A 24,431-nucleotide genomic window follows, 5' to 3' on the forward strand; every position below is an offset into this window, starting at 1 on the left:
CCTCCTAGTTGTGGCACTTCTGATGTTGTGCCTAAGCCTAGGCAGTCTACTTTAACTCAAAAAATTGGTGGTGTTCTTAAATGCTGGATTAGCTTTATTCCAAGTTCATTAAGCAGAAATTAAGGATTTCAAGGCTTCTCAGTTTCCTGAACAAGTAAATAAGACTGATCCCTTTAGTGGAAATTTAGCTTGGCTCAGGTGACTCAGGAAACCTCTTTGGAAAGACTCAAGAAACCACCCTACTTTGAAAAAGACATACACAGTATTTCATACTAACTAACAGCAGCAATTAAGAAAATTCTTAATTGAAAACTATTGTTGTATAGCTTTAGTATGATATCTTTTGAAGTTAGGAGCCCCTTGGATGTGAGTAGAGCCAAGAAGGAAAGCTATAGCTATGAGATGAGACAGAGGTCTTGTTTACAGCTTACATATTTTTTCATTACTAAACCGCGTCCCTTCTAATGTTCTTGTTCTGAAATAAGGAAGTTAAAATGAAGTAAAACTCAGCAGAAGCACAAGTGCTGACTGCATTTGCTTTCCATCCAGAATCTTGCAATAGCCTGTGACTAGAGGTTATTTAGGCTAATGCTAGTCTGAGTGAAGTTGTCTAAAACTATTTGATCAATACAGATAAAACATCCAAAGCTTTATAACAAATTTCTTGACAAGGAAAATCTCAAAGTTTTACAAGCATGTAAACTAAGAAAGTAGTTTCATAGAATCAGAATGGCTTGGGTTGGAAGGGACCTCCAGGATCATCAAGCTCCAACTGCATGCAGGGTCACCAACCTCCATATCTAATACTAGACCAGGCTGCCCAGGGCCCCATCCAACCTGGCCTTAAACACCTCCAGGGATGAGGCATCCACCACCTCTCTGGGCAGCCTGTTCAGCACCTCACCACTCTCTCCGTAAAGAACTTCCCCGATTCCAACCTAAATCTTCCCTCCCTCAACTTAAAACCATTTCTCCTTGTCCTGTCATCATCTACCCTTGTAAAGAGTTGAGCAGTTTGTGTTTTATCTACATACAGTATCTTACTCAGATGTGTTTCATGGCACTTCAAAGCACAGGTGTGACTGGAAACGCTATTGACACAATTACATGGAATCCAGTAATTAAGAGGAATAGTTTGTAAATTGCACATTTGTAAGTCTAAGGGTGTGTGTGTATAGCTCAGTAGAGAGCTACACAAGAAGCAGTAGCCTCAACTAAATGTTCTCTGCTTGGTATTACTATGGGAGATCTTGTGAAATTTACAGTTTATGTTGATTATAGACAATCCTAATTTTGCATCTTCCAAGGCAATGCTTTTTTTCCCCTGCTAAATAAAGCACTGAATTAAATGGCAGTTGTGCTCGTCCAGGTGGAAGTAGAGCCAAATTCACATTCTCCTTATAGACAGAAAGAGGTTCTGCTAATGTCAGGAAGCAGAATGTAGAATCATAGAATCGCTAAGGCTGGAAAAGAGCTCTACGATCATCTCATCCAACCACCAGCCCACCCCCACCATGCCCACTGCCCACGTCCCTCAGTGCCACATCCACACGGCTCTCAAACACCTCCAGGGACGGTGACTGCACCACCTCCCTGTGCAGCCCGTGCCACTGCCTCACGGCGATGCGCGCACATAGAAGCTGATGCGCAGGAGCCTGGCAAGCACAAGTTGAGCAAAAGCAGCGTGTATTCCGAACGTGGCCAGTTACCGGCAGAAGAGAACGAGGGCAAGGTGAACAGCAGTTCCTATTTTAAGAGCTTTGTCGGAACGCAGGCCCCGTTCCCGAAGCACCTGCAGTCTGGCTGCAGTCTACAGACGCGGTACTAAGCGAGACAGCCTCAAGAAACGCTCCTACGTCCCGCAGCCCCGCTCCACAGCAGCAGCGCCCGCGTACGTCAGCACGCAGGAGGACGGCGGCCGTTGCTGATGGCGTCATCGCGGCTGACGTTGCGACGGCGCCGGGTTGAGGAGGGTGGAGGCCTGGTTGTCGTCAGGGCCGGTGAGTGGAGAGGATGGTTGTGGTCAGGGTGGGAGGGGGTCGTTGGGGGGGGGGGGCGTTGTGGCCGCGCTTCTCGCCTAAGCAGTGCCTGTGGTGGCCGGACACTGGGAAACCAGTGCCTGGGTTTTCCCTGTGGCGGGCTCTGTCCCCTCAGCGGCCGTGCCGGGCCGTACCCGCCGGTGCTGGCTGCCCGGGCCCGGCGGCAGCGCAGTGCTCTGTGGCACCGGGTGCGCTGAGGCAGCGGCTAGCGCGGGGGTTCTGCATGGAAGTGCTGAGTTCTCTGGGAGCCGAGCTGTCAGCCGAGCAGCGTTTGTGCGGGCCCGGGGTGGCTGCCGGCTGCGCGGCCTCCGGGAGCCCTCAGTGAGGAACCGCGGCTCCGGGCTCGCTTTGCCCCGAGTTGCTCTGGGTGTGACCTTGGCAGATGCTCAGCGTGTGGCACTCCTGCGTTCCGCAGTGCTTGCCCGCAGTGCTTATCGATGCTGTGCTCTAGCTTTCTTCTTAAGTTAGCTCAACGTGTTTGCGTGGTGATAGCACATAGTGTTTTATCACGTTCTATTGGGTTCATAGCATAGTACAAGCTACTACTGTGAACTGTTCCCTGCTATGACTCATTCAAGTAACTATTAACTTAAATCATTGTGTTATCAAATAAGAAGGAAGTTGGATTGTTAAATTATTCTCAGTGCAGCAGTAATCCTACTTTCCCAGAAATGCCTCTTGCTTGCTGTTTTTAAAGCTCAGCGGCTCTCCCTCTTGTTTATAAGCTTCCTTCAAGTACTGGAAGACTGCAGTGAGGTTTTCTCAGAGCCCTGTCTTTTCCAAGCTAAACAAGCTCAACTCCTTCAGCTATTCTTCATAGGAGAGATGCTCCAGCCCTTTGATCATCTCTGTGGCCCTCCTCTGAACGCATTCCAACAGCTCTAGGTCTTCCTTCTGCTGAGGGCCCCAGGCCTGAATGCAGTACTCCAGATTGGACCTCACAAGGGCAGAGCAGAGGGTGGCAATCACCTCCTTCTCCCTGCTGGCCACCCCTTTTTTAATGCAGCCCAGGATACAGTTGGCCTTCCTGGCTGCAGGAATGCACTGCTGGCTCATGTCCAGCTTTTTGTCCATTAGGACCCCCAAGTCCTTCTCGGCACAGCTGCTCTGAAGGAATTCTTCTCCCAGTCTTTAGACAAATGTGGGATTGCCCTAACCCAAGTGCAACAGCTTGCACTTGGCCTTACTGAATCTCAGTAGGTTCACATGGGCCCACTTTTTGAGCCTGTCCAGGTCCCTCTGGGTGGCATCCCTACCTTAACCCCAAGACCTGAAACCCCACAACCAATCAAAAGCCAGCACCACCAGCCCACCACTTTGGGCTAGACAAGGCCAATTACAGGGATTTGGATGTTTGTGGAATAATGTTCTTATGATAGACTTTGCAGAGATGTGGTTTAATTAAGAGACTCATATGGAGAAATAGTGCAATCACTGTTTTTGTGTCTTATAATGAGAAAATGAATTATGACCTATTATTGCATTTTTGGTTAAAAAAATGTACTGTCAAAATTTGATGACTGTTTAAAAAAAAAAAAAAAAGAAGAAAAACAGAGACTTCTAATGTTATGGTCTAATGGTACTTAAAGATTTCCCACAGAACACTGAAGGATTTGTAACATTTACTGCCACGTGCCACCTGTTCTTAATGATATATTTCATGCATTGTTTCAGGAATATGGTACAGTTGTTACTATGCAACTGGATGTTGCTGACTAGTGTTTCTATGAGCTTGCTGTTCCATCTGTCAGTTGTTCAGAATGGCAAAAAACCCTAATTTTCAAGAAGTTGGTCACCTGCCCACAGGCTACATCCATTGTAGACCTTCAGAGAGCTTTACTGGTGAGTACACCAATATATTTTTCTGAGAAACTTAAGAATTTAGTTATATGCTGTTTTAACCACGTCGCATCAAGTGCATTAATATTGATTTCACATGAGCTTTAATAAATCCTACTATATTGTTCTTTGTTTGTAGCTAAACTTATTTCTGCTGTCCTGTCAGAGGAATCTCTCTCTTGGCAGATGAGAGAGAGAACACAATGATGCTTGGGGTCTGGAAGGCACAGTAGTGTGTAACTGTCCATATGTTTGAAGTAAAAACATGTTTGTTACTAATGATGTCATTGAAAGGCATGGTAAATAGAATTAACATCCAGTTTTCTTTTAATTCTTTCCCCAAAGAAGGGTTGGAGATGACTTAAAAGTTCTGGAAATTCCATTTATTTAGCTTTTCATATTCTGATCATATGAGTTCATACCGTGTGGATTATGTTATTATTGGGTATTGGATAAGTAGGGCTAGTTAGTTCCTTGGACATGCAGAGGTAGTTATTAATATGATAAGTTAATTAATATGATATCAAGATTTTAATTAAAGTTAGAATTTACTACTTTTTTTAACTATTATATGCATTGTGGAGGTCTCATACAGATTAATTCCAATAATACCGTGAGTATTATACTCGTTTAGTGAGCTTTTGAATCAGACAACACTGTGAGTTGTTCATATATAAGTCAGTATGATGTAAAATGTTGTGGTGTTGTGGGTACCTTTCTTAGTTCTGTAGCATTGTGACTTATGTATGAGACTTAGTTTCTCTAAATACCACAATGGCATGTTAATGAAATTGGGAAAGTTGAGGACATGTGAGAACTGATTAATCAGTGACGTTCCAAAATGCAGGACACTTTCTGCTTAGGGATTATCTTGATTAAAACATTTTCTTCCTGGTGTTTGAATCTGTGTTTTTGTTTGGGTTTGTGTGTTTGTCAAGTTAGGGAGGCATTAATATAAATACAGCATCTTCTTCCATTTTCTTTCTAAAGGCCCTTTTAACACTTGTTTTCTGGTGCCTCATAATGTAGGGTAGCTTGATTCTCTGGGTGACATTATGGAAAAAAGCAGAACATCAAAGGCTGGAAATGTTATATCAAAGTAAAAGGATGAAAAGAATAGAGAATTAATGGTAGAAGGATACTTTTTTTTCCTCAGAAGTATTACTTGACTTCTGCTTCAGTGTTGAATTACATTTTTCATGACATTGATGTTAGAGAGTAAATTAATTATATTTGCAACTAAATTCTAAATATCACATCTATCAATAGCACATCAATCATTTCTCCTGTTGTGAAGCTAATAAGGAGCAGTGAACAGGCTTTCATAGTTTAGTGGGCTTGCATCAGGCCATAGAACTACTTGTTTTACTCCTGGTGCTTTACATGTGTAAACTGAAATTCTTTGCAACCTGAATGTACTTCAACGTGAACAATTTCTTTTTTAGAACACAGTTGTTGTTTGGTTGCTTTTTCTCCTTATTACAGTTTTCACTGTCTGTGAATATTGTTACTGTTACTCAGAAGTCCAAAGGAGTCAAGAAGTCACTGTGGCTTTTGTTGCTGTGTTTTGTAGATCACAGTGTTGCATGCTGTAACATGTTACACATTATTTATTAGAAAGGAAATGTAGCAAGCTGAAAACTGACTTAGTGTGGTTTTTTTTCTAACCTTGACACACTGTACAACGTTGCATGTTATGTTATACAATAAATACTAGGCTGCATTTTTTCCATGCTTACTATTGAAGATGGCCACCAGAAAGTGGGTCTTCTGTTTCAATTCCGTATAGAAGAGATTTGTAGACCTTTCTGACATCATAGGTGCAGTTTAAAATCATTTCAATGTTAGTAGCTCCTCAAACTTACTGAGAAGATTGCTGTACTTAACCTATATCTGTGGTATGAACAAAGCTGTAGCAGCTGACTTCTGAAACACCTGATTAGCTTTTAATAGCTCCTGGAAATTAGGTTACGGTGCTAGTAAGAGGTTTATAAATGGCTTGGCCTTTTATCTGCAGTTTGTTAAATGTTCTTTGATCGCAAGGAGGAGCAAATGTGTGTATCTGAATGGGATGTCAGTGTTTACAGAAGATGCCGGAGAGTTCATCATAAAGGATTCTGCCAAGCTCCAGGCAGCTTCCGTCTTTTTTTATTGTATTTAAAGCTTTGAGTTACAACCAGGAATGCTGGTTGTAAAGTTTAGCTACACAGGTGAGCTCATAGCAACTTGCCACAACTAAGCTATATTACTATTCACTTCCTCAAACAAGAAAAGTGCAGATCTCTTCAAGGGATGACTGTATGAACACCTCTAAATAATCCAGTCTGGGAGGATCTGAGGTCATATATTTGGTCCTACATTTCAGAGGCAAGACTGCTGTCATACATTGCTGCTTTGTGCAGAATACTGATGAAACTTGCGTTAGAAAAGTGTAGTAGATGGGTAAATACATTTGAGTTCTTCTTCATTATACTACTGTTACCCACAAGAACTATATAAAACACGTGCATAGCTCTCATAGACTGTAAATTTTTGACCTCTGCATCATCAAGCATATTAAAGGCTGCTCAGCCAGGGTTTGTAGCTACTCTTTGTATCCCATAGTTTCAGTGATCTAGAATAATGCATCATCCCAGCAGTGTGGGGGGCACCTAACATCTATGAAATAAACTTAGTTTGCATCTGTCACAGAAGGACTTTGAAATTTCTACTGTCATTGCTTGTGTTAGTCCAGGATGTTGATATTAGATTGTCATTATCAGCTTATTAGCAAATGCCCCCAGCTCAGACTTTGTGCTTGTTTTGAGATAGGTTTATGTACCCTTTGCAGTGAAGTGTTATTTTGATTCTATTTCTTTCTTTATTCATTTTTCTGAAACGGGAACAATTTTCCCTTGGACCCTTTGCCCTTTTAGCATATGGCAAAACCTACAGCTACAGCAAACAAAATGAGCATGCAGCCAATGGCTTTTCCTTATTTTAGCACTTTTATTGTCTCTCAGTTTTATTCAAGCATTATCTATTCCCTATTTCACAGGAAAAAAAAAAGTGGATGAACAAAAAAGTATAATGTGGAGAAAATGAAAGTGAAACAGATTTTAAAACCAAAATGTGCCTATCCTAATACGTGCATGTAGCATCTTAAATGAAATTCTCTAATTAATGATAAGTGGAGCTAGCAAAAGAGAGAGAGTACATTTTGTTTGATAATATGCATGTAATTTGTATGTAATTGAGTTGCCTGGCTATTGTGCATAACAATGAAGATCAACAGTATTAATGGACTTAAAAGATATGGAAGGTATGAAGGAATATGGATGCTTTTGATTTGCAACTGAGTAACAAATGCAGCCTTTTGTTTGCTCCTTTAGTGTAATAAAAGGTTTTACGTTTTGAGGGCATTTCAATTTCACTGTTCTCTATGCATTCTCAAGTAATTATGCTGTGATAAATACTGTTACTAGTTGCAGCTTAATTGATGTGAATTAAGTTAATCTTGCTTGTTACAAAGCAAATGTTACTAGAATTGGATCTGTTGCATAGATCTGTTCCGTGCAGTGTTGCTTTACATAACTATAAATTAACCAGTGCAAATGAAGGAAACATTCTGTTATGAAAAAAAAAAAAAAAAAAACCATAAATAATTTATTCTTATGTTAAGGTAGAAGAATAACTTCATACAGTGTTCTGTGTTATGGCTAGACTGCCTCAAGTGCCTTGGCCAGTATTGCTTGTTCCACATTGGAATATCTCTGTGGGCATACAGCTTCTAATTCAGATGGCAGAGACAGCCTGAGGAAAGCTGGGTTCTGCTCCTACTCATGCTGTGATCTGTCATCAGTTTACTATGCTATATTTTTCTCCAATCTGATTTTCTATCTCTACCACTTTTTCTAGTTTAAAGTTCTTCAAAATGGTGTTTCTGTGATACCTTGGTTTTGTGTTGAGAGTTTCCAGGTGTTTTGAAGTACAAATAATACATTACCTCTTATCCACGTGTTTTCCTTTCTATATTCTGTGCAAATACCTGGAAACAGACATGCATTTTCTGATTATACTTCAAAATAGGGCTAAACTGCTTTCATGTAATGAGTATTTCACATAGAAGATTAATGTGTATGCAGTATATGGTTTCATTTTTCTGTACACACTGTCTTACTTTAGCACTAAGAATGTGCCCATTTAGAAAAGTGATCCGCTGTTGTAGCACAGGAGGTGACACTGAAAATACAGGTGATTATTATGTGAGGGAGCTGACCTTTTTTGTTGAAAAGTAAACTGAATGTTGACAAGAGCACCTGATTTAAGACCGAAATAGTCCTCTAGATGCTCTTGCCATTGAGACTTAGTCTGTTAAAGCATCAGGCACAACTTTGAACAGTTCTATTCTTCCAGTTCTGGAAAGCTGATTGGAATTCTTCAAGGATGGATTAGAAACGTTGTTGGTTTTACTCATCACTGATTTTTATTAGAGGCTTCAGAGTTGAGCCTAAGTTAAATTGGTCAGTTCACTCTTTTCTCTGTAACTATTTGCATTTTAATTCACACAAAAATATTGTTTATAATGGTGATTGTAATTAAAATTGTTTAATTCTTATTCATTTCGTTTTAAATTTTTTTAAGTAAATGGATTGATGGAGGAGCGAGATGATGGAATTCTCTGAAATATTTTTGACTGGAGTTGTTGATGCAAGCTGCCTTGAGTCCTGTTATAAATTACCTTTAATAGAAAACCTGTGATTCATTTTCCTTGTAATAAATATATGAGAGAATCATAGAATCACAGAGAGAACTTACACTAGTTCTTTTTTTTTCCATAACTGCATTTTTCATCATTGCTATTTCTAAATGTTTGTGCCCTTTATAATAGTTATTTTCTTTTTCTCCGTAGGCTATCAATATCATCATCCCTCCAAGATGAGTAACAGCCATCCACTTCGTCCTTACACAGCTGTTGGTGAGATTGACCATGTTCACATTCTGTCGGAGCATATCGGTGCTCTGATGAATGGGGAAGAATATAGTGATGTTACCTTTATCGTGGAAAAGAAACGCTTTCCAGCACACAGAGTGATCCTGGCTGCGAGGTGCCATTATTTCAGGTGAAGCACAGCTTTTGTCAGCCTCACTGCAAATTTTCATGCAGATAAGATAAACATTGTTTCTCTATGAACTTTTCAATGTGTAATCATCTGTCCATTGAGTGTGACCTTTTCTGTGTGAATGTTTCCCAGCGCATCAGATCATTGTGTCCAGATATAAGAAGATAAATACCGTGTCATGATGTTATTCTTTTGACCTTCATTAAATTGGACTTTGAAGTTATTTTCATAAATTCAGGAGAAAAATAACTTTGGAACAGAAAAGTTCTGCTGTAAAAATGTTTTGATTTCTCAGAGCATGGCTGGTGTTCTTCTGTGGACTATATTCGTCAGAAGTTTACTTTTGACGTGTTGAAATCAAGTATTTGAAAAGGTCTGTTTGATTCAGGTTAGAATATTTTAAAACTAGGAATAATACCAGTACATCTCATTTTAAAGATCTGGGACTTTTCACTCTAAATAGCATTACTTTTCTGGAAAAAATTATTAGGAATTCAGGTTCTAATTTAGTTACTAACATACCCCTCTGACAAAACTGAAGTATGAGAGCAAAGTGTGTTTAAACTGTGTATCACACTTTAAAAAGAAAACTAAACAAAATCCAATAGATTATGGGTGTATTTAGTATTCTTTTTTTTTTCCCCTGAAGATTAAGCACATCTTTAGGGTTGTCTTGTGTTGAGTTTAGCAAATCCCAGGATTCTTGATCTTTATTCCAGGCAACTATGATTAATATGATGTATTAACATATAATATATATATATATATTATATATAAATGATAAATACGATCTTTATTCAATGCAACTATTGCTCAAAGTAGAGATGGAGCAAATGTTCCATAGGATAAAAGCATGATGCATAAGAATATTATTCTTTCCTGTGCGCTGTTTTCAGTGGTCAACTGCACTTTGAATGACATGTATAAGGCTTTTCCTTTTGTAGCTTCTAGAAGTGCATCCCCTTTGCATCCCCTGTGTTGTTACTTGTCATTTATGTTACTTGTCATTTTGTTTCTCTACCTGTTGTATAGGTTTTTTGTTTATTTGTTTGTTTTTGTTAATAAAACAGATATTTCTAGGTTGTAAGTTTCTCAAATTTTGTTTTCCTTGTAGAGCATTACTGTATGGTGGCATGAGAGAATCTCAGCCTGAAGCAGAAATTCCTCTTCAGGACACAACTGCAGAAGCTTTTACCATGCTTATGAAATATATTTACACTGGTCGTGCCACTCTACGAGACGAGAAAGAGGAGGTCCTGCTAGACTTCCTAAGCCTGGCACATAAGTATGGGTTTCCAGAACTGGAGGATTCCACATCTGAGTATCTTTGCACCATACTTAATATTCAGAATGTTTGTATGACATTTGATGTTGCCAGTCTTTATTCCCTTCCCAAATTAACTTGTATGTGCTGTATGTTCATGGATAGAAATGCTCAGGAGGTACTCTCCAGTGAAGGCTTCTTGTCACTTTCTAAGGTACAGTTTTTGTTTTCATTTTTCCTTGGGATTATTGTTTTTTATTTGCATACATTTCATGATAAAATACTGATGTTGTAAAATACCATATAAGTTATAAGCTTATAAGTTTGTTAACAGTTATCTCTTGGTATTCATGGGACTGAGACAATTGGAAGTATTCAGACCACAGTGAAGTGGATCCATTTTTTAGATATTTAGGTCTGACCACTCGCTGTAGCTTAATACAAGAGTACTCTGGTAGCTGGTACAGGCAACTTAATCTTACCTTGTATGTTTTTTAATCTGTTCTTGAATTATTATTATTTGGTTTCTGAATGTTGCCCAGTAGTTGTAAGGATTTGAAGACAGAAGGTACTCCATTTTATTAATTTCTTGATATAGGCAATCTCTGTCATAGGCAGTTTTCCGCAGTGTAGACTACAGTATCCTGAGGTTTGATGTGATTTATATTGCTGATTATTTGTGCAGTCTGAAATCATGTAGTATGATGGTATTGCAGGGTGTATTTTTTAAATTTTGTTTTAATATGTTTGTTGTTGTTAGACGCATAAATATTTGTGTAAGATTCAGGCAACTCTGTGCTGTTAATTATTCCACATTCTCTGGAATGGTCTTTGAGCTGGGCATAATAGTGGTTTAATGTTTTCAAGTAGCGTTCAAGTGAAGCAGCTAAGTATCTTGAATGAAAGATAGCTTAATTATACTTTAAAAAAAATAAAGAAAAGTGCTAAAAGCGTTAGTGGAAAAACTGTGATGGATCTGTTCCTTGAATAACTACAAGACATTTCTGCTTTGCTGACTAACTTGCTAACTGTATAGCGAAAGGATGTTTTTTCCCTACGGTAGTCTGTCATACTCAGTTTATTAAATCTGAGTTCTGAAGGCATATACTTTCTGAAATCTTTGTTGTAACCAATCCTGGCATATAAAAGAGATTTGTGCCTTTCAGAGGCAGACTTCTAATTATTTTTGCTAGCTAAATGAAAGTCAAAATCCATTCAGTTCTTTTTGTTCTCATTTGCTATCTGTGAATTATTTGCATGAGTAGGAGTCACTGAGGGTTTTACCTGCTGATACCAAGTTGGTCCCAAAAGAAAGAGAAAAGGGATAAAAACGCCCAAGTAATTAGAAAGGGTTTAAAAAGGTAATTCCAAACCTCAGTTGACATTTTCACATCGCTCATCTTATGTCAGTCTAAGTTTAAAGGAATGTTTTGAACTGTACTACTAAATCCCCAAATTGGTTCTTATATTGTTTGTTACCTTAAATTTACTTACGTAATTTAATATAAATTGGAATAAAATTGATTTTTTTTCCACATTTTCATTCCATCTTATTTCTCATAGTGGATTAATAATATTGCTTAGTATCCATATTACAGATTTATTGAATCTTCAGTAAGAAGCTAAAACAAGGCATAAAAACAGTACTGAAACTGAAGATTGTCTTGTTGAGCAATCCTCTTAGTACAGTTACTGTAGACTAATGAGGATTTTTTTTGTTGTTGTTTATTCATCAGAGAAACTTAATTGGATTTCAAGAATCTTAAGAGGACTTTTGCTGCTACTATATGCTGTTTCTAGTAGTCACTCTAGGAGTTTATTTTTTAATAACTACAAGTTTAAGTGACCTGACTAAAAGAAAGCAACAAACTTTTTTCTTTTTTTTTTTCCTTTTTTTTTTTTTTTATGCTCTTCCAGGCTGCTCTTCTAAGTATTGTATTGAGGGACTCTTTTGCAGCTCCTGAGAAGGACATTTTTCAAGCCTTGATGAATTGGTGTAAACATAACCCCAAGGAAAACCATGCTGAAATCATGCAAGCAGTGCGTTTACCACTAATGAGTCTGACAGAACTGCTAAATGTTGTAAGGCCTTCCGGATTGTTGTCACCCGATGCCATCCTAGATGCCATTAAGATTCGCTCTGAGAGTCGGGACATGGACCTCAACTACAGGGGCATGTTAAGTAAGCATTTCTGTTTTTTTTTTCTCTCCTTTAGCTACTGCTGTACTGTCGTTGTCTGAAAGGTATGGTTAATTTATTTTTTGAGTTTTTATTCTTCAAATGGGAAATAACATTAGTCAGCATATTTTCTTGGCTTGTGTCTCAGGAATTGCTCAATTATGTACTTTGTTTTAAGAACATATTTTCCTTGAGGAATTGTTATTTTAGTAGAAAATCTTTGGGGAAAAAAATGATTTGTTGTGTGCTAACTGGAATTTCAATGGTTTTACGTTGATGCTGACTTGTTTATGAAAATATCAATTTTTTCTCCAATATTCTTGATTTATTTATTTATTTGGTTACTGCCTACATGTTTGCCCAAATAGTATAAACATTTTCCAAATTGCTTAATGGAAACAATTTGAACAACAACAAAAAAAAATGAGAAACCTTTTGTTTGGTTTCTCTTATTTGGGCTCACCATTAATTCAACAAGAATATCTAATGCTGAGTTTTTTGAAGGTACTCTTGCTTTGTATATGGTATATGACCACAGAATCATAGAATCACTAAGGTTGGAAAAGACCCGCAGGATCATCCAGTCCAACCATTCACCCCATCACCAATGATTCTCGCTAAACCATGTCCCTCAACACAACATCCAAACGTTCCTTGAACAACTCCAGGGTTGGTGACTCCACCACCTCTCCGGGCAGCCCATTCCAGTGCCTGACCACCCTTTCAGAGAAGTAGTATTTCCATGATGCATAGACTATTTGCCCCACAGCAAAGAATAAAGTCTTCTTTGTAGTCTTTCAGACATGCAGAATAAGCCTTGAAAAAGATAATGGATTTCTTAGAATTGCATCTCTCCTTTGTTCTTCTTTAGAAGTTAATATATTAACTTAATATTTAAAAATCTGAGTTCATATTGTGATACTGAAAAAAATAAATACAAGGCATTCTGTTGACTGTCCAGTAAATACATTTTTGAAAGTGAAATGGTATCTTCTGACTCCTTTTTCTGCCACCTTCCATCGCAATAACAATATGTTTCTAATCTCAGAATTTCTATCTTTGCCAAAATCACAGCTTTCTAAAAATTTGAATTTCTCTGTTGTTTTAGTACTGGTTCAGGCTTTTGGGTCTTTCTCTATAGGAACACCGATGACCACTTGCAATTTCATAGTTGTGCATTACCGCATTTATAGCTTTTGTGTAGAAATACTACAATACAGTACAGTTAAATTTTTACCACTTCAAATCTTGTATGTTTAAATGTACCACTGAATGGGTTTTAGATATAAGAGTTAACATGATTAATATTCTGTTAAATTTCATACTTCTCTTGCCAACTTGAAGAGTTTGGGGTGGACTTTTTTTTTTTTTAAACACTGGTGTCATATTTTCCAGGTTCTCTCCTTAAAGAAGGCTGTTAAAATGTCTTTTCAACAGAGTAGTTGGTCAGCGTATTGCTTTGTAGCTAGCTGTCATTATCTCCGGTTTTCTTGATGGGAGATTTGTTCCTGGGTTACACAGATTGATTACTTTGAAATGGTGACAAAAGGGGCTTGTTTTAATATGTTGGCTCAAAGCTAAAGAAACCAGTAAAAAGTTTTCCATTAACTTCATAGTCTTTTACTCAGGTTCATTTAGCTTTCATATCTTGAGCATTTTACGTGGTTTTAGTTTCCTTCTACTTTAAAATAAAAATAAATTTAAAAAACTGAATTCAAGACAAAAAGTCAGGAAGAAAGGGCCCCAAAATGATGAGAGAGATTGTGAGAAGCTGATGGCAAGGAGAGACAAACTAGTCCAAAAATTTCTATTTGAGTGGAAACTGACAGTTGAATAAGGAAGGAATGTTAGAATTCTATAAAATCATGAAATGCACTAAGAATACAGATACTGTATGCTAATCAGTCATCACTACTTCTATCATGAGACCTCTAGGTGGCATCAAATGAAATGGAAGAAGCAGAATTTGTAAAATCTATTTTCAAAATGCATAATTACTTTGTGCTCATAATCCTTTGGTGTGGAATTATAAAATAGCTTTTATTAAAACAGTGACAATAATTTCTGAAATTTACATCTCTGTATTAAACAGCAAAGAATAGTATCTTATGGGTTAGGAAATGGAACTGTGGATTGCTGGAAACAATGGATTTACAGAGGAGGTATTGCTCTGCACTGACTCTCCTTTTGTAACTCTTTCTTTGAGCGTCTGTTTGTAACCAGTATTGGAGAAATGATAATGTCAATCAATGTTCATTTTAATTGAATTAGCGATTCTATGATTCTATGAATACAGTTGATGTTCAGAACATCTAACTTGCGTGATATTAGTATAAATATTAAACAGTTATTTCCTTTTCTTCTTAGTACCAGGGGAAAATATTGCAACAATGAAGTATGGAGCCCAGGTTGTAAAAGGGGAGCTGAAGTCTGCTTTATTAGATGGCGATACTCAGAACTATGACTTGGATCATGGTTTCTCTCGACACCCAATTGATGATGACTGCCGTTCTGGTATCGAAATCAAACTAGGCCAGCCATCAATAATCAACCACATACGAATACTCCTGTGGGACAGAGACAGTCGGTAGGTGTCAAGTTGACTTAAAGAGGGAAGGTAATGCATTTTTTACTTGTGTTAGCACATAAATGCAAAATGTTCATAAAGATGTTATTAAAACAGCACGATACCATGTTGGGGGTGACAGTGACAAGTTTTATTTGAAAACAGTGTTTTTTAAATACAATTGTTGTTACGTATGTGCAAGACCTTATTATGCGGTATTAAAATATCTCCTGATATTCTGTGTTTTCATTAAATATATTTTTATTGAAAGCTTACATAATTTAAATACTTTTAGCTGTTTTGTTTTGTATTTGCAATTTGATTTCCAGCTACTAATATAAAATTGAGTATTCTAGTTCTTACGCAGATATAATCATCCTAGGCATTGGAAAAATGTTTGTTTAGAGTTTTTCAATGTATCAAAATTGTCCAGAGATAACATTTCTGACAGTAATTCAGGGAATAAAAATTTATTTGGAATAGAATCGTAGAATTGCTCAGGTTGGAAAAGACCTTAAAGATCGTCGAGACCAACCACAACCTCCAAATTCCAAACGGTTTTTAAACACATCCAGGGATGGTGACTCAACCACCTCCCTGAGGTGCCTATTCCAGTGCTTAACAGCCCTTTCTGTAATGAAGTGTTTCCTGATATCCAACCTAAACTTACCCTGGTGCAACTTGAGGCCATTTCCCCTCTTCCTGTCACCTGCCACCAGTGAGAAGAGACCAACCCCTCTCTTGCTGTAAGCACCTTTCAGGTATTGGAAGAGAGCAATAAGGTCTCGCCTCAGCCTCCTTTTTCCCAGACTAAACAGCCCCAGTTCCTTCAGTCTCTCCTCATAGGGCATATTCTTCAAGCCCTTCACAAGCCTTGTTGCCCTTCTTTGGACCTGCTCCAGCCTGCTCCTGCTCCTAGAATTACCAGCCTAAATACAGTATTTATTAGAAACCACTTCACAGTGAGACTGGTGAAGTATGAACTGTCATGGATGCCTTAGCCCATTTATGCACAGCTTCCTTAGGTTATTGCGGAATGCATGAAAAATCAAATTATGCATATTTGAACTGAACAACTGTTTAAGAAGGAAAACTACAAGGCTTTTTTTATCTGACAAACAGAATATATTTGTTTTATAAAATGTCATCACAAAAAATTTTTAATTTAGAAGATAGCAAATGCAGGTATTCATAAGCAATATTCTTTTAAAAACAATAGAACATGCTATTTATACTTCAACACATCATTATTTTTCTTATAAGGCATATTTTTTGTACTTGTAACTAACAAATGAGAATTGCGGAAGTTTTGTTTTCTTGAGCAAGCTGTGTTATTTTAGAACAGGAAACATTGATGTTCTACAGATTTTTTTTTTTTTTGTAAATTAGAACATTTAAAATATCAATTACAGTTATTCAAAACAAGTTTCAAATTTTTTTTTAGCTATTTAGTTATTTGAAGCGAGTTTAGCTGAAGTTTATGCTTCTCTTTTCTTTGTGGAAAGATTGAGAAGTAAAACTTTAAAAGGTACAATAAACAACTTGATACAATATTGAACTATTTGTCTCAGGTCAGTCAAGTAAACTCAGTGTTCAGTGAAATTTTGAAAAGTATTAGGAGTGAAAGTAGTGAGTAGTTCTCTTGAATTTTTTTAGAGAGCAAGTAGCTTGTAAATTGCCCCTCATCTACAAGATGTAAATCAACTAGTAGCTGCCGAAGCTGGGAGTGGAGATTGTGGAGAACATTCTCCTTAGGACAGTTTAGTCAATAATATTCTGCTGCTAACTGTCATACACCTTTCCTCTGAACTTAGTAGAACAAGCCATCATTGGCAGCAGAATCAGAGAGGGTGGACTTCTTTTTGTGCTCATAACATACAGAGATTATGGTGGTTTTGTGGTTTAGTATTTAGTTTCTATGCCACCCTAGGTTTTTTATTTTTTTTCTGTGGGAGATGTGTGTTTTCACCATTGATGTGGCAATAGAAATATCTGATATCTAATAGAAATATCACTGGTAGTTTAGATTTATTCTATGCAGATGGAAAACAAATTATTATTTTATGGCTAAATATGACTGAATTTGAAAGTTGCCAATGCATTTTTGAGGTGATAGTCTCACTGGATTATTGGAGATTGTGTGTTAGGATGTTTCAAGTCCTTCTGAAAACGTCTCTTAACGTAACTGCATGTGAATTTGTTATTAAAACAAGTTTAGAGTAAGGATCTCTTTTAGATATTTTAGATATGGGACTGTAGTAGGAGCAAATAGCCTTCTTTTCAACACGACTGAAATCCAGAGGAAAATGAAGAAGTTAATATCCAAGATATGGCTGCTCATATTCTAACCCATCCTTTATTTTAAAATCCAAAGGTCTTACTCCTACTACATTGAGGTGTCCATGGATGAGTTAGACTGGATTCGAGTTATCGATCACTCTAAATACCTCTGTCGGTCCTGGCAGAACCTGTATTTTCCTGCCCGAGTTTGCAGGTTAGTGCATGAATGTAATGTTGCACGACTATCATTAAATAATGCAGATACTAGAAAAATTGCTGGATTTTGCTACTGTATTACATCTTTCTGGTAATGTATGGTATACGCAGCTTTCATCGGCCATCTTCAGACAAACAAAAAATGTCACTTTTGCATTTTGATATAACTACATTTGATAAATTTCAGATATCTTATTTTGAAATCTCTGGTACTCTTTTTTTAATGATTTTTAAAATTGTACTGTCTTTTTTTCACTTAGAAGTAAACATCATTTCTTTACTGTCAAAAGCTTTTAAATGCTTTTAAATATTTGCTTTATGGCTTGGAAATGTATTTTCACATATATTCAGATATTTTCTGTCTTCTATCTTCTTCTATGTTGTTGCACTGAAAAGGTATTTTTCACAGTTTTGGAAGAGAGAAAGGAGAGAATCAAGTTGTAGGTTTGAGTAGTGTTATGTGTAGCACAAAGCATCTGGATGAGCTTATTCATGGAATGAATAGGATGATCTTATTCATAACTTGTTTTGAATGAGCTTATTCATAGAATCATAAGCTTTATTCATTCTTGAACTGATATTGTCATTTTACTGGAGGTGCTGGGAGTTCTGGAAGATGCTTGTGATCACACCAAACTGGCCCAAGCAAGATCTATATTGATCTTTTTGATAGAGAAACTCTCTGTATATTCCAAAGAAATTGTTGTCATTATGCTTTGCCTTATAGAGGAAATGCCCTATGTATAGTAGTAATTATTGTGTAAACAGACTTCTCAATCACTCAGCAATTACTGGAATCTTCATCTTCAACAAAGGGAAGCACTCCCCCCCCTCCCCCCCTCCCCCCCCCCCGAAAGAGTGATTTCTTACTCTTACTCTGATGGTCACTGCTTTCTGCTTTATAGGATGAAATTGTAGAAAACAGTTGTCTGTGTGGAAAAAATATGGTGGGTTACTTGTGAGCCATTTCAGAAGTAACTAACATCTTCTCAGATTCTGTCATTTTTGTCATCCATTCTGAGTGTAATTGGCTTGAAATTTATTTTTCCTGATGCAGACAAATGCATTTTCACCTTTTCCCTGTGAGTTCTGTGATTGTGATGTTACTGTTTTCTCGTTCTGAAATGGTCACAGCTGTCTGCATGTCTGATAAAGTCTTCGCTTAAAGGTATCTCTGTAAAATCATCTAGCATCTAAAATCTAGCAATTATGAAATGCCTCATGGATTTTATAGGTTTTTGGTTTGGCTTGCTTTTTTTATTTTGTTTGTTGTTGTTGATTTTGTTTCTGTTTTTGTTGTGGGTTTTTTTTTTTTTGTAGGTTTTTGTTGTTGTTGTTGTTTTTACTTGAACTTGGTAGAAAATGGACAGATTGTTACTAAGCCTCTTTTGTGTGTGTCTGTTATTCCCTCCTGTAAGCAAGAAGACTTGAAGAGATCTAGGGCGTTAGAGTGGGACTTCTCTTAATCTTCCTTCAGAAGGACAGCAATTCTATGGCCTTATCCAAAGACTTGTCCCAAATTGATTTTCTATTTCAACGTCAATTTGTCTGCTTGTCATAACGCAAAGTGCTTTGTGGTAACACTGTATTGGATGACTGAGGAGTAATGGAGGATTGGAGAGGTTATTGACTGTGATTTTATTTTACACACCATTTTCAAAACAAGAGAGTAGAACATGCCAGATTGAAGGTCAGCTTGTTTGTCTAATACACTAAAGCAATTGTTGAAAGGTATATTATAAAGAGATAATTAGACCTGAAACATTAGGCAAGGATAGTTGCCTTCTTGAGTTATCTTTTATGTTCTTTAAATCTTTTCAGTTTTCTCTTGAATTAACTCTTTGAGTCACTACCCATTTTAAAATCTATATTCAATGTCTCTTTCACACGAGCTGGGTGAAAAGGATGCAACTTCCTGACAGTTGTTGAGTAAAATGCATGTAACTTATAATGCTTGTAACTTATATACAATGAATTAAGACCAACGCAGTGCTCTTGCTTAGTCATTTATTGCATCATGTCTATTATAACCTTTACTGTGACTTTGATTTTTTTTAATGTATGGAACTTTGAATTATCCACAATAGATATAGAATTAAGGACGTTACTGTACATCCCTCATGGGAAGAACCTGTGGGACATTGGGACATCAGCAAGTGGATGTTAAAAAATTCCAAAGGTCTTCAAACAGGCAGTGCTCTTTTGTATTTTATCCTTTTCACTTTTTCGTGCTTTCATTTTTGTTTTGCAGTTTCATCTTCGTGCTTTATCCCCGTTCACAAGTCTTGAAAGCCTATTTAATGCTGTTAGGAAAAAATTGAAAATTTTGAGAGGTCTCAAATCAAATGTAACCACAAGGTGTCACTGTAACAAAAGTCTGAGGCAGACTTACTGTGCTTTTATTAAGCAGCCATGATATCAGGTGCTTTTTTTGTTCTGTGCCTCAAGAATTTTTGATATTAGTGATTACACCGTTTATAATCCTCTACCTGAGTGCAGACAAATTAGATTCTAGATCCTGCTTCTCCTGAGCTTTTGGAGGGCAAAAGAAAAGAAAGACAAAATGTAAAAAAGATTCAGTAGGAGCACAGTTCTAAACATTCCTTAGTTTATAATGTTGGTAATTGCAGGTAGTGACATGCAGAGAGATGTTGTTTTAAAATATGGGTTAGACAAGTTCTTTTTTCCTTAATTCACATCGGTCAGACGGCTTCAGATGTGTGCTTACTAATAGCGGTGGCACAGTTGCTTTGTTTTTCTTTCCTCTTGTATGAAGCACTGAAGTTAGTAACTGATTAAGCAGAAGTCTTTTGCTTTCAGCCTTACCAGTAGATCTCTGAAAACCTTATCTGTAGTAGGTACCCAGTGTTCCTATGCTTAGTACAAATGCAATAAATTACCAAATGGCATTTGGAATATGGTTCAATCTGAGGGCGTGTTGAAACAAGAAAGGAGTTAACTCGAGGAAAAAGCAATTGAAACACTTTACGTGGTACTTAAAATAGGCTGAGAAGAAAAGCCTGCAACTCTAATTCAGTGCTGGTGTTTTTTGAAGCAAGCAATTCTATTTCCAACCCTCATGCCCCTGTAGAGTGGTGTTTAGTAAAAGCACATAGACATCAAAAAGGGGATTTTGAACATTGTTTTAACTTAAAATCCATCTCTGCTACATCACTGATGTAACTGAAAAACATAAACAGAGAATTGTTGGCATGAGCTCTGGTAAGGCCTTCAGAAGGTCCAAAAAGCATCAGAGTGGGGGAAGACTGTCATTAATAGCCTTTTAAAAATGGCTTCTTATAAACGTATTGATTAACATTGTGCAACTGAGACATCCTTCCCTTACTTACTGTGTACAGCGAATATGAATGGTTACATAAGCAACATGTTAATCTGACTAGCTTGTGTAGCATGCTTTGGAAGGCATTTACTGCTGTGGAAATATTTTATTTCTAACTGTGCAGCTATGCTGACATTTCAGAGTTCAGAAAAAATATCTTTCTGGGAAAGACAAATTTTTTATCTCTGGATAACTAAAAGCTTAACGTCTTTAGCTATTTCAAATACTGTATACAATACAGTGATAATGTAATGTCCAGAGATAATTTTAAAAGTATCTTGGCTTGTTTTATAGGAACATGGGATGAAATGAAAACAATTTTGAAATGTTACTCCAAACCTTTAAAGTCTTCACTGATGTTATTTTGACAAACCAGTTTTCGCTTCGGGCCCACAGTTTTGTTGTGGTTGGGTTTTTGTGTGTTTGTGTGTGTGTGTGGTTTTGTTGGTTTGTTTATTTATTTATTTTTTGAGGATGGGGAGAAGAGGCTACTTGTTCTTTCTAGGACGAAGTGATTGCATTAAGGATTTTTTCTTGGCATGTTTCCCAACCCCTGCCTTTTAAACTTCTGAAATACACAGAAGTGATTTTCTGAAGCTTCTATTTTAGTAGCCAGGCACTGCTTGCTTATCTTCCAATCTCTCTGTGTTTTTTCATGTTTTTTTTCAGCATTTTTCTTTCCAGTATGTATTCAGTCTGACTTTTTTTTTCTTTTCGTAGATAAGGAGATAGTCTCAGACTTTTAAAATGGTGTAAATCTTCTGTGGAAGATCAAGAAGGCTATTGCCTGTCTGTGACAGAATGTTTATTGATTTAAAAGATCCTTTTCATCTTAGTTCATGTGTACTTTTGATCCTAAGTGTGCTCTTCTGAGTCTGGCTGCAAATGTGTTCTTTCTGTAGCAAGAGAGAAGCTGATTTCTCTGCAGGCAGAATCAATAACATTTTTCATCAAGAACTTTATTGAGACAGCTATTTTCTTAATTCTTTCCTTTGTCTCTGCTGTAATAATTTCACTTATCCTAACTTGAAGAACCCAACTCATCTTTGATGAAAAAGCAGAAAATATAGTGTGAATTTAAGCTGTTAATGACAACCTGCCAGACAGCTCATCTTCTGAAAAATGTGTTTGTGAACAAGTGTGTGTAGAGGAGTTAATACAGCTTGTATGGAAATACATGAAAAAAGCCTGCCCATCCAGTTTGTTGGCTATAAATTGCAAATATATTTATATACCCTGCAAATATATAAGTTGTCTTGTTCTTTGGTGTATAGTTTAGAAGAAACAATCAACTTTAAGTGATCTAGATTACACATTCTTGATGTTTGACATGTACTTTTGTAATATGGTTAAAAAGAGTATGTATTCAGATCTTCTGTGTTCATTATGAGTTTAGAAACAGTAAATTGTTTTTAGGTCTGTTTTTAAGTGGTTACACCTCATAAGAAATCCAACATAAGTGAAAATTATTAGTAGTTATTCACTTTTACAATGATACATAGAGATATACCTAAACATTGAATTATAAAATTGTACATAATAATTTTACAGCAAGATCGGTTTTAAAGTTATTGTTGCATAAGACAAATGTGTTTAGAAAATATCTTCAACCCTCTACTGCATTCCAAAAGCTAGAATTAACTGTGAAAACGTACATGCTTACAAAGACAGACGTTTACACAAGGAGATTTTCTATTGCCAAGTTTGTAAGAATTCTCATTTATTTTAGTTTGTTTATCAATCATGGCCATCTGTGGAATTTGTTTGATGTCACTGTATAAAGCGTTTCTTTCTCCCCATTTCTAAGCAGATAACGGGCATGGTTTGTTGATGTGCCTAAAATACTTTACCACACTTAAAATCACACATTATTAGTATTCAAATTGTACATGAAAAACCTAATAATGTGGTTAAGTATATTGTCTTCTCAATTTCTAAGCTTATAAAGTGATCTGGCAAACAGTGCTAGGCCAAGCACAGCTGTGGAATAATCTGGATGACATTAAGAATGTTGTAGTGAAGCAAACATGTCTGTAGCTTAACTTGCTTCTCTGTTCAGAAACTGCTAGTAAAATCTTCTAGGTAGCTCTTTTTCAAGGTATCAACCAGTGTATGAATGATAAAGCTCTAAAGTACATTGCTTTAGTCAGTGTTGCTTTGCTCTTTTAAAATATGCTTGTAGAAGCTGTGATAGACTGGAGCTTCTTGAGTTTGGACTGCAGTTTCTCATCCCAGTTTCAGCTGGGAAGAACAGGCTGAGAAGATAGGACACAAACAGTTGAAAATTAAAAAGTCAAGCCGGAAAGACCAAAAAATAAAACTGAAGAAATTTAAATTAATAGGCTGTTAGTATAAAGTTGCATAAGCATCTGCAGTGGACAGAAATGAGTAAAGGAAAGAAAGCAAGCAGAGAGAGAGAGAGAGGGGCCACAGAAAACCCAGCATGTTTTTAAAAGGGAATCTCAAAGTGAGGTGAAGAGTATTTTAAAATAAACTGTTTTCTACTGTAGCGATAATAGGAAAAAAACACGTGTGATTTATCATTTTTAGGCTAATCTGATGATTCTGTGATTCCATGCCTTTTTGTCCGCTCCATTTGGAGTTGCTTGCCATCAGCACAGCATTTGACTGCTCCAAAAAAGAAAGAAAAACTTGCAGCTGCACTGATGAGAACATTCCTAGGCTGCTTAGAAGCAAGATAATAGCTTTCATGGGTTGTCTTTTCCTCATATTGACAGTGTTTTGCAAACTAAATAAACCTAAAACTTACTTTACTTTCACAATTCATTGACCAACAGGGGGATATAACCTAGTTACATAACACCTACTCTTTGGGGAAAGAGGGATATGGAGCATTTTCCTTAGCTAATGAGTGCAATTGTATTCTTCTAAAATGAGTAGATTCCAGGGATGAGATAGATTCCAGGGTTAAAATCAGTGTGTTCTTTCAAGTTCTCCTATATCGTGTTAGGGGGAAATTTGATTGTTTTGCTGGTTTGTTCTGAAGTGGCTAAGAATTGGAAAAATCTTCAAAAGCTCTTATGAATAAATAGCTTGAGACTTCTTCAGCTATGAGACAGCTGATTCTTCAAATGTGCAGGACTTGTGGAGGGAAGCATGTAATGTCAAATCACACAGAAAGCTATGTTTATTTTCTCATTAGCTTCTCAGACACCCTCTTTTTATGGTGCCAGAATTTGGATAACGGGAAGAGATTAAAATAAATATTATTTTAGAAAAATATTCAAGAAACAGTAATATAATGCTGTGTCTGTAACAAGCTTTTTAGAGTCTGGAAATCAAGAGTTGAAATGTCACTTGCTTGGACATTAAAAAAAAAAAAAGAGCAAATTTTGAGCACCTAGTATTAAAGAATGTAATTTATCTTAACTGTGCCTTACAGTGCTTACATCCAGCAGTTATGTTCTTTAGTGCATATTAATTAACTTGCTATGTATAAAATTCACTTTTTAAGAACTACAAACTAAAGAATTAAAAATACACCTGCTTTTTAAAATTATTTTGTCATTATTACTTTAATGAAAGAATAAGTGGGAGGACAATTTACTTTGTAAAATCACAGAATCTTAGAATGCTTTAGATTGG

General features: G+C 36.8%; 2 protein-coding genes across 2 annotated transcripts in view; one reads left to right on the forward strand and one right to left on the reverse strand.

Moving 5' to 3' along the window:
* The window catches only part of DNAH8 (dynein axonemal heavy chain 8), a 129,477-nt gene extending 127,579 nt beyond the window's left edge, over nt 1–1,898 (reverse strand). Inside the window, exon 1 of the mRNA XM_040697634.2 lies at nt 1,710–1,898. The gene's annotated coding sequence lies outside the window, so the exon portion shown is untranslated. The remainder of the gene's footprint in view (nt 1–1,709) is intronic.
* A 57-nt stretch (nt 1,899–1,955) lies between these two features.
* The window catches only part of BTBD9 (BTB domain containing 9), a 116,261-nt gene continuing 93,785 nt past the window's right edge, over nt 1,956–24,431 (forward strand). Inside the window, exons 1-7 of the mRNA NM_001008459.2 lie at nt 1,956–2,000; nt 3,714–3,881; nt 8,770–8,980; nt 10,095–10,458; nt 12,162–12,426; nt 14,791–15,010; nt 17,364–17,483. Coding sequence (NP_001008459.2) covers nt 3,800–3,881; nt 8,770–8,980; nt 10,095–10,458; nt 12,162–12,426; nt 14,791–15,010; nt 17,364–17,483 — 1,262 coding nt within the window. The 5' untranslated portion in view covers nt 1,956–2,000; nt 3,714–3,799. The remainder of the gene's footprint in view (nt 2,001–3,713; nt 3,882–8,769; nt 8,981–10,094; nt 10,459–12,161; nt 12,427–14,790; nt 15,011–17,363; nt 17,484–24,431) is intronic.

The sequence above is a fragment of the Gallus gallus genome, chromosome 3 (assembly GCF_016699485.2).
Source record: "Gallus gallus isolate bGalGal1 chromosome 3, bGalGal1.mat.broiler.GRCg7b, whole genome shotgun sequence".
Classification (NCBI taxonomy): domain Eukaryota; kingdom Metazoa; phylum Chordata; class Aves; order Galliformes; family Phasianidae; genus Gallus; species Gallus gallus.